At 37.1% G+C, this 13,714-nt stretch overlaps 1 protein-coding gene across 9 annotated transcripts in view; it reads right to left on the bottom strand.

Annotated features, from left to right (window-relative positions):
• Positions 1 to 236: 236 nt before the first annotated feature.
• The window catches only part of SSBP2 (single stranded DNA binding protein 2), a 121,655-nt gene continuing 108,177 nt past the window's right edge, over positions 237 to 13,714 (bottom strand). For all 9 annotated transcript variants that reach the window (XM_077936256.1, XM_077936254.1, XM_077936251.1 and 6 more), the window contains one exon: positions 237 to 12,489. In XM_077936256.1, the coding sequence (XP_077792382.1) occupies positions 12,460 to 12,489 (30 nt within the window). In that variant the 3' untranslated portion in view covers positions 237 to 12,459. The remainder of the gene's footprint in view (positions 12,490 to 13,714) is intronic.

Genomic DNA, 13,714 nt, shown 5'->3' with positions numbered 1-13,714 from the left:
AGTGCCAAGCATACACAGTGTTTTCAATTAGAGTCAGTGAAACACTACCTGTCTTTCATAGTGGAAAATACATACAATGTGCTGATAAAGCGTGATAAGGAAGGAAGCTTTCTAACAGTTGACACTAATGCATGAACCAGAATGTGTATATGAATACATTGCATTCTGAATAATGTTTCCTATTCTGTACATGAGGTCACTTGGACAAAGATTACTAGGAAAATTAGGACTGTGTGTGTGTGTGTGTGTGTGTGTGTGTGTGTACTTTATAATCTTATGGCACTTTAAAAAGGGAATCGGCTACCCATGATGGGATATAGAATGAGATGTCAGCTGTACCCATAGTCAATAAAGTATTTTGAAGAAAAGAAAGCAGGAAACTACTAGTAAAAATCCATTGTTTTGGTTATCAACATACACTAAGAGACACAGGAAGGGAAGACAATGAAAGGTAAACAGTGTAAATTGTAAATAATGTTGGGTACAGTTACATTAGCTGTCCCAAACTCCCCTAAACCAATTATAAAAAATGTATAGGTGCACTGAGAAGTATCATAAAAACAAATAGATGCTAGATAACTTATTCACAACATTTGCACCACTGAGCAAACTATTACTACTCTCTCTTGTTGGATAGTAAAGCACTTAATGAAATCTCGTGTGTGTTTTCTGAAAGAGTTGTTATTCTTGAGTTAAAGGGTCATTAGAGGGCTTTGGTGTGGCTAAAATGTATTCCGGTATTACTATGGTAAATTCTCCAAATTGCAACTTGCTACTCTCCCCAAAAGGAACCATCTATGAGTAAAAGAAATTCAAGATTTGAGATAGCTGGTGCCGAAGTACAAGGCATATATCAGAAGCATAGGGCAAGTTCACAACCTTTGCTACTCCTTGGACCCAACTGACATTATCAGCCTAGCATTTGCAGCAGGCATGGTGATTTCCATGCTGTGGAGAAACAGATGGCCTGGAGTAAGTGAAACTCCTCCTCCATGGTTCAAAGTTTTTCACTTTAACATGTGAATATGTGAAGCAGTAGCAGTGATCCCTAAGTACCAGGCCCCCGTGTCTAAGTAAGTCGCTAGGTAGGTTAACAGTAAGAATTATAGTCAACAGTGGTGCAGTTCTTATGGTAGAATGAAGGTGGCAAGATCAGTGCACATCTATCATCTTCCTATAGCTACTTTATATGTGAAACATGAGGTTAAACTGAAGTGAGGGTATCAATGGTATTTTAGAACGGCTATCCATCAAACTCACTTTAGCGGCTTTAGGGTGTTCAAATTTGGGCCTCATAAATATCTAGGGGGAAAATAATCTCAGACAGACATAAATTGCTAATTGGAGATGAATATGTAAACAGAATATTTTCAATTTACTAAACCACAGTAAGCACTAATATAAGTCAGCATTGTCAAAAACATCTGTATTTGGAAGCACATTCTACTTAAGTCGTAAGACGGTTAAATAAAGGTTCTTTAGAATCAGAATATAAATTCTACGTATTGTAAGCAATGCATTGTCTAAGCTTTTTTGTTAAAATGTTTTTACGCAGTTAAGATTCACAAAGATTAGTAAATAGTATAATATTTGCTATGTTAATGCAGTGAATGTTTACTATATAAATTATTCAAATGTACAGTACAGTAGAATTTCAACCCAACAGTCTTAATTTAATGAAACCCCATTGGTATACAAATGGGTTTAGGAGTGTATCGTCAAATAATCTGGATAAAATTATGTTTTGGTATCTGTATAAACACAACACTCAACCAACATACATGATAGTTTACTACAAAGGGACTCTGGCTGACTTTGATGATTTATCAAGTCAGTGGAATCCATTTCTGCTTAGCTATCTGGTGCACAAAATTAGACCCTCATTGATTCTAGAGGTCTATCAAACAGTGATCCAGTTTTAAACCAAAGGATGCTGCTGTTGATGAGTGTGTGTGCTTTCTAATGTATCTACTATTTTAAGTCCTTGAAATATTACTTGATAACTAAAAACTGATTTGCACAGCAAGTAAAGAACAGCACCTTGGTAGGCATACGCATAGCTGCAGAATTTCTGATCACAACAGATTGCCCTGCTTCTTTAATTACTTAAGAGGTTACTCTTATACTCTTAGATACTCTCATTAAGAAGCTGGGTTGGGGAGAAAGTATGATGTTGATGCTGAACCCGTATTTTAGAACGGCCTTCCAAACACAGATATCTAGGAGACTAATTTTGGGAAGTTTTGTATTATGAGAGACACTAAGGTGGAAGAGCGTGCTCAAATTTACTATGTGTCAGTATTTAGGATTAGATACTGTTGGATTAGGTCAATTATGCCTGAAGCATGTTACATTTTAATTTAATTTTAAAAATAAAAAAATTGTCCAGTAGCACCTTAGAGACCAACTAAGTTTGTTCTCTGTATAAGCTTTCATGTGCCAAGAACAAACCTGGTCTCTAAGGTGCTACTGGACAATTTTTTATTTTTTTATATATTTTGACTGCATCAGACCAACACGGCTACCTACCTGAATTTAATTGTCATTTTATAGCATTTTGACAAGGTTTGCTATACTGCATTCTATTTCAGTATTGCTTTTTGATGTTTTATTTAAGCACATTTAGATCCTGTATACAGGGCAACACAGAAGCCGCAAGAATAAACTTGCTAGGTTTTCTAGATGGTCTGGAAGGGGCTTTGAAAAATATGGGACTTGTTTTTTTGATACTGCTATTAAAATTCTAAATGGATTGTCTCCCTGAAAGCTGTTTGTGTGGATTTTTTCACCTGACAGTCTAAAGTCTAGGTCTACCAGTCTCTATACCTTAATTTCAATAGCTAGTTTTCCACTAGATTCATACATGCCCCAAGCATACATATTGTAGGCTGCAATCCTGTACACATTTACTTGGGAGTACAGTATGTCTCACTGAACTCTGTGAAACTTACTTCTGAGTAAGCAGGCAGAAGATTGCACTGAATGCAATGCAGTTGAATTGCACTAGTCTGCAAGCTACTCCTATAACTTACATGAAGTAGACTGGCTGGACTATTACATTATAATTTTATGTTGTCAGTGATTGCTGCATGGGCTATATGAAATAAAATGAGAAACTACTAAGCATGCTTAATAAGTGTTTAACAATATAGGAAAAGGAGGTTTTGATGACAGAACAGGTATATAAGACATATGGCTATACAATCAAAAACCAAGAATCGACAGTAGTAATGTGGTGAAAGGTTTTCTTACACAAAACCTACAATAATTTACAGCATATCCATAGTTATGGATGTTTATAATGCCAGTCTTAAACAAAAAGTAAATTGTCTACATAGAATAACTTGTGCAAATGTTAGCAAATTGACAATAGTTTACTGATGCATTAGACAACTGAAACAGACCTAACCCCAGATGTCCCTTTTCCTTTAAAAGAAACACTTTCAAGGCAGAAAACAACAATCTGTGTAACAAAAGATTTTGTCTTTTAACAGTAGGCACTATAAAAAAACAGATGCCACAATAAATTATTTTCAAGGGAATAATCACAAGAAATAAAAGTTAACTAAAGTGTAACTAATTATCCCTTTTAAGAAATCTGTTTTGGTAAAGATCTCATCTTTTCTGAAATAAAAGATATTACTGAATCATAGTCTGCAGAGAAGACTTTATTCCTTGTGGGTTTTACCATTATTTAAAGCCAATACTCTGGTTTTGATTCCTAATCTTTTACTAAATAAATCAAAACACAATTTAAAATAGGTCATTATATTTTTACGAACATCTTTTGTTAGGAGGGAGCGACCATTATCTGTTTTGAATGTTTTAAAATACAATGATAGTCATGGTAATGTATGGGTTTCTACTTTGCATTTTTAAATCTTTCCATCCCATCCATAGATCTGTAGATCCACTTCCCCCCTCTTAAACTAGCATGCACAAGTATTAAGCAGATCTCTGGGTTACAGTTCCTCTGAATAGCTTCTGGATGGAAGGGATTTTGTATTCTTGCAGCACTCTAGTGAACCCATGACAGGGACTATTTATACATGGAATTGCATTTCTGTATGTGGATCACCCCTGTAGATTCAGAGTTCTGTCTAAAGTCAAGAGCAGTCAGAAGCTTTATTGGTTACAAATCTTATAATGCAGGGATTTTCCACAGAAAGATCCTTCTACTAGCACATATCAGCTCAACAACTGCACTTCTAAATCAATGGCATCATCTTGGATTATTAGCTTGCTGGTGTCTGTTTCAGTGTGAACCAGCTTTCCTATTGACAATGTTGACTTTCTGTGTATATTCAAGGGACAGTTTAATTTTTGGACATGTGTAATTTTCTTTATGCCAAACAGCAATATTCAGACTGCTGCCTGCTTGAATGGATGCTGTTTTGCACATCGTTAAATGCTCTACTCTCTTGTAAACTTCACACTGTACAAGATGAAACCCCAATAGGATGATGAATTCATGGCTACAGCTGAAAATACATTTTAACTGCCTACAGCATGAGGCAAACTTCTATTGTGAATTATGATATTAGGAAAACATATACAGCAACAGAAAAAGGGGTCATTACTTACTAAATCATACGTTTATGCACTAATATGCATAATTTACAACATGAGTTAGCATTTCTGTATTACAGACCCTTGGGAAGCTCCACGCCTGTGTTTCTTGCATGGAACAAAGTGTGGGATGACAAGATCTATTTGAAAGTGTATCTTTAAGTCCACACTTCACAAGCTTGCTGCACAAAACACTGAGGTACATAAAGCAAACACGTTTGTCTTGCTTACTATGGCCTAAGAAATATGGAATTTAACGCACAAATGTATCGTACCCCACTGCACTTTATCCTTTGTTTGATGCACATACACACACATGTATGTATGTATCTTCAGTAATGTATGGTGCTATTTGCCATGCATTAAGGAGTGATGGACTGAAAAAAGGCTTGATGTGGAGATACCTATATTACCAATTCCACCTCCATTAAAAAAAAAAAAAAAAGTCTGGCTAGATGTGCATTCCAGTGGAGAAGAAAAGGAAACGGACAGCCACCACAGAATTTAAAAAGCCACCATCACAAAAACCCTAAACCAGCAGCTCACAAACTTGTGCTGGGCAGGGATGGGGAACCTCTGTCCTTCAGGTGTTGATGGACTCTACCTTTCATTAGCTCCAGCATGGTCAACAGTCAGGGAGGATCAGAGTTGTTGCAGTCCAACAACATCTGGAGAAAAACAGGTTCTTCATTCCTGAATTAGGGAGTGAGAACAGCACTGTGTTGCTTATTACTAAATTATCTCACAAAGCTGTTCAGTAGCTATCTGGCACTCACACCACCACATTCCTCCACAACAATAATGAATGCGCCACCTAGGGTAAGAAGTGCATATTCTGAGGACAAAATATTGTGCTTTGAATGCTAGGAATTGCAATCCTGAGGTAAGACGTGTAGAATAGAGCATGTCTTGCAAACGAGAAATAAACTGCACAATAAACTAAGCTCATTAACGAGATACCAAAATAGAAGAAATTCAGATTTGCTGAAAAATGTTTAGGAGTTTGATTTTCTGTGAGGGATGGAGGATTAGCTAAAGGAAAAACGGGTGGAAAGACAAGGTAGCTGTTATGCCCATCTATGAGCCTTGGTAAGCCATTGGTAAGTATTACAACAAAAGTGAATGGAAAAGGATTTGCAGAACAGGATGATGGATCTGGCAAGGAAGGGTTGAAAGGAACTAGGAGTGAAGGTTATACACGTGCATAGAAGTGCTTGAGAACGGTGCAAGAAGTAACAGAAAAAGAGAGGGAAGTTGCCTAGGATGAAATGGATGAACTACGCTGGGTGTGGGTGACAAAATGATGAGTTGAGATGACTCGCGCTCAGGGCAACTGGAACTTGGGGTGGGCAAAGGAAGCTGAAGAAGTAAAGAGAGGGGAAATGGTTGGACAACTGCTTTATTGTGAGATAAAGGCTTTTGCTATAAATAACTTTTTCACTCTATGTATGCAATTTCTGCCGTAAGAAATGGTGATGGCCACTAACTTGGATGCATTTAAAAGATTATTATAACCCCTAGCTTAAATGGTTGAAAATATGACATCATAAAAGGTATCCATTTACTTTTATTAGCCATTATTAATTAATGGAACATTGACATTAACTGAAGCAGCATACCTCTGAATGCCACATGTTGGGAAAACATCATGGGGAAAGAGGTTGCCTTCATGCTTGTGCACTTTTTGGAAGCACATGACAGCCACTACTGGAAAAAGAATGATGGGCTGGGTGGAATCTTGGTCTTATCCAAAAGGGTCCTGATGCTCTTAACTTTGGAGACTGCTAAGAACAGCCCTCATATATTATCTGGGCAGTATGAGTGCAGAAATGATGAGAGTGGCGGTTTCCAGCATAATTTGAAATTCTTCACTTTCTGTGACTGGCATAACTCTTGTGTTGTTTGGACAGGAAAGCCCAAGAATTCAAAATAAGCCATTTTTGTGGACGACTGTATGAACTGGATTATTTCTGTTGATAGTAGTTTGCTCCATAAAAAGTAATTAGAACCGTTACACTACTCATGTAAACAGGGCATGCATTGGCTTCCATGCAAGATTTTGCCAATGATTTTTGTGTAAACTACTTATAAAAATAATTTTTATTGCGGTTGTCTCGATACTGTTTATTCAGTAATAATAAAAAAGCCAAAATGATACAACGACTGTGAAAATACAGAACCTTTAATAAAAGTTTCTGCATTTCATGTGAGGAACTGCTCGACTATAGAATAGGTGTTAAAATCTTCCCCCAGGGGGAAAGTGAAATTCTATTAACTTTTTGGTCTATAAACAACAAGAAGGAATTTGTGTTTTATATATATATATATATATAAATGTGTAGAGGAACTGATCAGCAGGCAGCATCTATCTCATAATTCATTAGATATATACATCTACAACTTGGAGAATACTACATGCATATCATGTCCATATTTGCTGGTTCAGGTCCAAAGTTAAGCACTTCTATGTCCCATTCATTTTAATGAGAGAAATTCAAACATGTGATCAATTAACTCATGGAAGCTGTGGTATTTAAAAGTGTGCAATGTGGGCTGAATCATGCTCATTCTAATTATTGTCTGTGGTATAATCTAGAACGAACAGGATTATTCACTGAAAATTCAATATACTAAGCCTAAGCAAGGACTTCAGAAGTCCCAGTTGCATAAGGAAAGCACTCTTCTCCATAACTACAATTCCCACACCATATAATACACCATTCTGAAGAGTCTTCAGAACCTCAGCAGCAGCAGCAGCAGCAGCAGCAGCAGCTGAGAAGACTGGAAATGCCCTAGTGCAGGCACACAACTCTGGATGCAACCCTTTAGATTAAGGACCAAACATAATGATGCTAAAGTAGAAAAAAATGTGACAATGAATTCCATTGTTCCTGACTACCAGCTTACATGTTTGATTTTAGGCATAATAATTTTTGAAAGTAAGATAGCAATGTCCAATTTAATAATGCAAAGCAAACATGCTGAGGATATCTTCCTACCATCAAATCATTGTAAAGTATCTGACCGTTGTGAATTTTGAAAAGTTTTTTTTTAAAAAAAACAAAAAAACCCCACAAATATGTCTAGAAAATGGATGGTATCAAGTTATAAATAAAGCTTCCATGTTGGTCAAAAGTAGTACATAACAAAAGAGGACACACATCTGACAACATCAATGGCAAATTGTCTCATTGCATGAGAAGCTTCCTTGCATATCTTACATTTAAATAACAAAATAAATCTGGATAAAAGTTATTATTTTGGTGATAAAATATGACTATGTATTCATATGAATACATACCTTAAGCACTAAGTAAGAAAAAAATGTTTCAGATAGGACTACTCAAAGTGGGGTGGGAGGGAACCAAATTCTTTCCAAGAAACTATTTATATAGAGGCATAGGTTTATACAGACATAGGTTTCTGTATTATTATTATTATTATTAAAAAGCATGGGTCATTGTTGTGCAAAGGCTCAAAATACCAATGTTGAGAGTATTTGTGTGCCTCACAACTGACTCAAGTTGTTCATCTGAACTGAACAAGTTTATTTATGCTCAGAACTCTAGTTCTTTGAAATCAAATTGAGACACTTTATAAAATTTGATCTGTGTATATTTGCCCGAATTTCAGCTTATTTAAAGGAAAGTGATATATTATACCACAAGACTCTGCATAATACTTAGCATTTGAGGGGAGTGGGTGGCGCTGTGGTCTAAACCACTGATCCTCTTGGGCTTGCCAATCAGAATGTCGGCAAAAAATCCACATGACAGGATGTGCTCCTGTTGCTCTGTTCCAGCTTCTGCGAACATAGCAGTTCGAACGCAAACCAGTGCAAGTAGATAAATAGATACTGCTATGGCGGGAAGGTAAACAGTGTTTCCGTGCACTCTGGGTTCTGTCACAGTGTTCTGTTGTGCCAGAAGCGGTTTAGCCATGCTGGGCACATGATTCGGAAAGCTGTCTGTGGACAAACGCCGGCTCCCTCGGCCTGAAAAGCGAGATGAGCACCGCACCCCATAGTCACCTTTGACTGGACCTTTACCTTTTACCCAGTATTTATCAAAGTTGGCCTTAGCAATTCAGACTATATTTAAGCTGCTGCTGAAATTGTATTGTGACTTTCAATGAATTAAATCAAGACAGCTTTCTGAAGCATTAAGCATGAGCTTGGTGGTATTCTTGAACGTTGCATGCCAAATCCCCTCATAAACATTTGTGTATTTCTTGAAAATAGCAGTCAGAGTACAAATTTACAATACTTGAATTATTTAAAGGACTCAGGAAGAGTCAGTGCAATAGTTACTGGCTAAAACTTGTGATACCAAGGCGAAGTGAGGGCACAAATGAAAGGTACAACTTAACAGTAACTACTCCCCCATCAAATCCGTCTAACCCCATAGCCTCACTTACATCCAATATGTTGGCAGATAATCACAGTGATGATAGACTTTTAATCAACTTCTCTTTTTGATGCAAAGATTCTAGGTTGTTATCCATAAGGATACAAAACACCCAATTTGATCTTACAAATAGCCTCAATCTTGCTATAGTCAATAACTAATTTAATCCCCGTTGCTTTCAATGGGGTCATTTCACACGCAACACCAAACATAGTTTGATCATTCTGTGCTTACTTCTCCTTCTCTGCCTTCTTCTGCATGTCCTGCTTGATGAGTTATTTCCTGGTTTGCAGGAAACCATAGCTGGCCATTACATTCAAACTGGCAGACTATGGTTTGCCAACCAGGATTGTACATGAAGGGTTGAAGGGGGTGCTGAGCATAAGGCTCATTCCCAAAGTGTCAAACCATTATTTGATGTTTGGTGTCCTTAATGACCAACTGTAGGAGGATTTTGATCCATATGTTTAAATTAGTGTTTAATTATTTTCCTTTTTTAAAAAAACTCAATTGGCAAATGCTGCGTCCATTATGGATGTTAAATGACATCTAAATAAGGTGCCTATAGGATGCCAGTTATGCTGGCAACAATACTTTCAACTAGGACCCAATGTATAGATGAGAAGGAATTTGGGGTATGTACCAAATCAGCCAGGAAAGTAGCAAGAAAATGTTCAGCTGACAACCATGAAAAGGGAAAAAAACAAAAACAAAAAAACAGATGAAAATGAATAGGCTTCCTGATATAGGTTTGGCAAATGTGACACAGAAACAAAAGCTTGAAGGAACTGTGCTAAGGGTTTACTCTTATGCAACTGTTTATCCAGATTTGGCTGAGACATATTACTTGGCAAGTGCTGGCAGAAGAAGCATAGTAAATTAGAAACAACTCATTTTATGAACATTAAAGATAGTTCAGCAGGAGATGGGGGAAGGGGAGAGAGAATGTTCACCTTCAGACCATCCCCATGCCAATTACAAATAAAATATTTTAAACTCATTTTCAACAGTTTATACACATAGAGCCCACCCAAAATGATTCACTTGTCTACTTCTGTTATTCTGTCTCCATTACCTGATAACTCTGTCTGCATCTGGCATTTTAAAAGCCTGCAAATAATTAAGATCTGGATTAGAAAAAGCTCTGTTTTAAACATTTATCGCTGTTTTCAAAAGGTAGACTATATTTGATTACAAGTGTAGCTAGAACTCTACAGCTTTTTTTGAAGGATACCTAGAGAGGCACAGACATGAATTCATATGAGTTTATTCAGGAACGATTTACAAGTATAAGCAGGATGAAAAAAAGGAAGGTGCTCTTTTAACTACCCACCTTCCTCTTAAAAAAAAAAATCATATGATTGATCAGTTACTGTGTGAAAATTTTCCATATGCAGACCTGTGCTAAAACAATTCTATCGGCATTCCCACAGAAGAAAGTATTCGTGTCTTCATTAGCCTAAACCTACATTTCTTTCTCTGGGGCAAAGGCAGGGTGGGGGCTTGGCTTTAAGGCTTGCATATGACTATAAGACACAGGTATAACTGGATGCTTAGCATGTTAGAAAGAAACCAATATTTGGAAAACAATTTCCTATTTCAATTTTGTCTTCTATATCAACAGCCTCTATAAAGACTTAATAGGGAGCAGAAAACAATTCAGACAAAAACACAAATTTATAGATAGCAGTGTCTTTAGATGTTGTATACAACATTATTAGCTCTTAATTTATGTGGGTTGCTGGGGAAGTGTGCAAACAGAAGTGGAAAAATTAGGCACAGAGTAGATGAAAACATGACGTACTTGGGATCTATGTTCTCCTTCCATTCATGGAAGGTTATTTGATCCAAAGGAGGCTTCCAGAGGATAGAAGTGGATGGAGACAATTCTCACAACCTCCCTTTACTTTTGCTTGCTCTTCCTGTATGTTGCATGTTGCAATTCCTCTGTCATTTGGGCCTTAATGATAGTCGAAGGAATCTGACTTGCATTCCAAAGGGGTAACCAAGTTTGTTGTTTGTTTTTGTCCTGAAAAACACTAGAGACTTAACAAATTTATTATGGCATAAACTTTTTCTAGTCCACAAAAGCTTATTGCATAATAAATTTATAATTTATTTAGGATGCTACATTTAGGATGCTACTCTTTAAGATGCTACATTTAAATGAAGTAATCTGGATATTTGTATGGTCTCAGAAACATTGGAAGAAGTCTGATGAGATTATAGATAACGGGAAATTGCAGATAGTGGGTAAGGAAGAAGAGAGATTGAAGGGCCATTGAAGAAGGGCAAGAAACTTTCCTCCCCTCCCAACACAAGGTTAATAGGCTTTTAGCTTTTAACAGGTAATTGGGAGTTAGGGTGTCAGTCATCCCAGCAGACAATTGTGGACTGTTACAAAAAGCATGCCTTAGAATAGAATCTATAACTGGAAAAAAAAATTTATTACTACATCTATGGAAGATCATACTAAATAGATTTTATTTTTTCGAAAGGCAGACAGTCAAAACCTGCCACTTTTATTGCTGGATGCTACAGCAATCAAACCAGAGCCCAACACAGTAATGTTGTATTTCTCTGCATAGATAAAGAAGTTGAGATATACTCAGACTTCCCTTGAAAACAAATATTGAAGGATTTGCACCCTGATCCTCAACATTACCAGAAGTAAATCTGACTTATCTCAGTGGAGCTTATTACCATGCAAATATGATTAGGATCGCAGTATTAGGCTTCTACGAAGAAACAAGAAAAGAACCCCTTCTATTTTCTTTTCTCTCACTTTTTAGGGAAAGGACAAGTTTTACTTGTTAAGCAAGATTAATGTGTTTCTTCAGTTTCTTGAGATAGTGTAGTTTTCAATTCACATGTTATTGGTATCAAACACAACCTTATGAGAGAGAGCCCTCTTAAAAGCAGTTTTATTCCTATCCATGATGGCAGACATTGACAAAAAACAGAACTTATCCGAGATCTTCTTTAAAAAATAACTTACAAAGCAGTGATATAAACAGCACGGAACAGTTCAGATGGGGAGAGGGAAGCAGTTCTTTTAATAGTTAAAATGTAAACATGAAAAAAGATGGAATAAAAGTCCCTATTTCTTATTTCTACTTAAGATGTCATGTGATAATATTTTACAACGTCCTGCAGGTCTATATATGTATGTGCGCATATCTATGTTTCTGTAACACACACATACATAATACACCTATCCCTACATATACATACACAGATAACTGTTTGCAGTTCAGTTCAGTCTTGGGCAGCTCTGATGTGCCACACAGTTGCTGAAACCAGATCAGGACCCACTTTCTTCACAAAACTGGAAAGATGGTTGGGGTGGGGGGAATGGTGGGTCCAATTGTGGCTGAGATTGTTTCTGTTAAACTGTACACAGGGATGAGTAATTTTTCTTCTTTAGTAGCTCTCTGGAGAGGGCCAACTCAGTGCAGCCTTCATGAAGAGACTTGGTAATGGATCACACACTCATTGTCATGCTGGGGGAATACTGAAAAATAGGAATTCACATTTTAGCAGCAACTCAATTCACCAATCCACTAATAGTGAGACTTGAATGCAAGTTTCTCATGACCTTAGTCATGATTTCACGCGGTGCTCATGTGCATACTTCTAGCTTCCTAATTAACATAGATATAGATATCTTACCTACCATAGTATCAGAAGCCATATAAGTAGTCTCTGGTAAGACAAAACACTCTGCTACCACAAGAGCAACTATCAAGGTTACAAATCTGTAATTGGGTGAATTCCTTAAAGAAAAAAACAATAACTTGCAGACTAGCAAGATAGCATTTGCGTGAATGAGGGCTGATGATAAGAATCGGAGTTTTGATCTCTATAAACTTTATGGAAAATTGTGTTCAGCACTTAATAAAGCACTTTTTGGCACATAGCATTATTATTTTTTTTGTGACAAGAAGAGCTGATGTGGTACCTGCCCCCCCCCCTATGTTTTGGACTGTAACTTCCATCATCCCTGACCATTAGCCAAGCTGGCTGGGGCTGATCAGAGTTGTAGTCCACAACATATAGAGAGAACACCAGCTGTCCATGTATTTGTTGGAGATTCATTCCCCATGTTTGCAGTCATGAGATTGTTGTCTATCACATGATGGTGTATGTTTTCATTCCAGTGTGTGGGAAGTGACGGAGACAGGATGTTTATGTTACTGTGTTCTGTGAAGTGGGACTATTGCCCTTTGTTTTCTCTCTTTGCTGTCTGATGAGATAGAGGCAGAAGCTAAATCAGAATATTCCAAGTGTATTATATGCTGTACTATTGGTTCTGTTACGCAAACTGTGAATACTCTGCGGATCCCTGAGTGTACTAATGCCTTTTGGCATTAGTCACTGTGATGTTTGGGCAGAAGAAAGCTTTTGAAGCTCCTGAACGATCGACCAGGAGGGAGAGAACATGCCAGTTGGGCATGTGTCTCTGCCAAGGTCCTACATGAGAGTAGGATACTCCTAACAGCAATAGGGCACCAGTTGATGATAATTAAGCATATTCATTTGGCATTATTTCAGATACATACTTTGGCTTTTGTTTAATACGCACATACTTCATCACAGAACCTGGACTAGCGCACTTTGCAACACAGTATTTATTCATAGCACTTGAATCTGACACCCATAATCACACTGCTAAAGAGTTAAATGTTTTAAGTGCCAAGTGAATTGAAATGCCACATCAAGTACAGTATTTAGTTTTA

This window comes from Podarcis muralis, chromosome 11 (genome assembly GCF_964188315.1).
Source record: "Podarcis muralis chromosome 11, rPodMur119.hap1.1, whole genome shotgun sequence".
Lineage (NCBI taxonomy): Eukaryota > Metazoa > Chordata > Lepidosauria > Squamata > Lacertidae > Podarcis > Podarcis muralis.
This window is presented reverse-complemented; position numbering and strand designations above follow the sequence as displayed.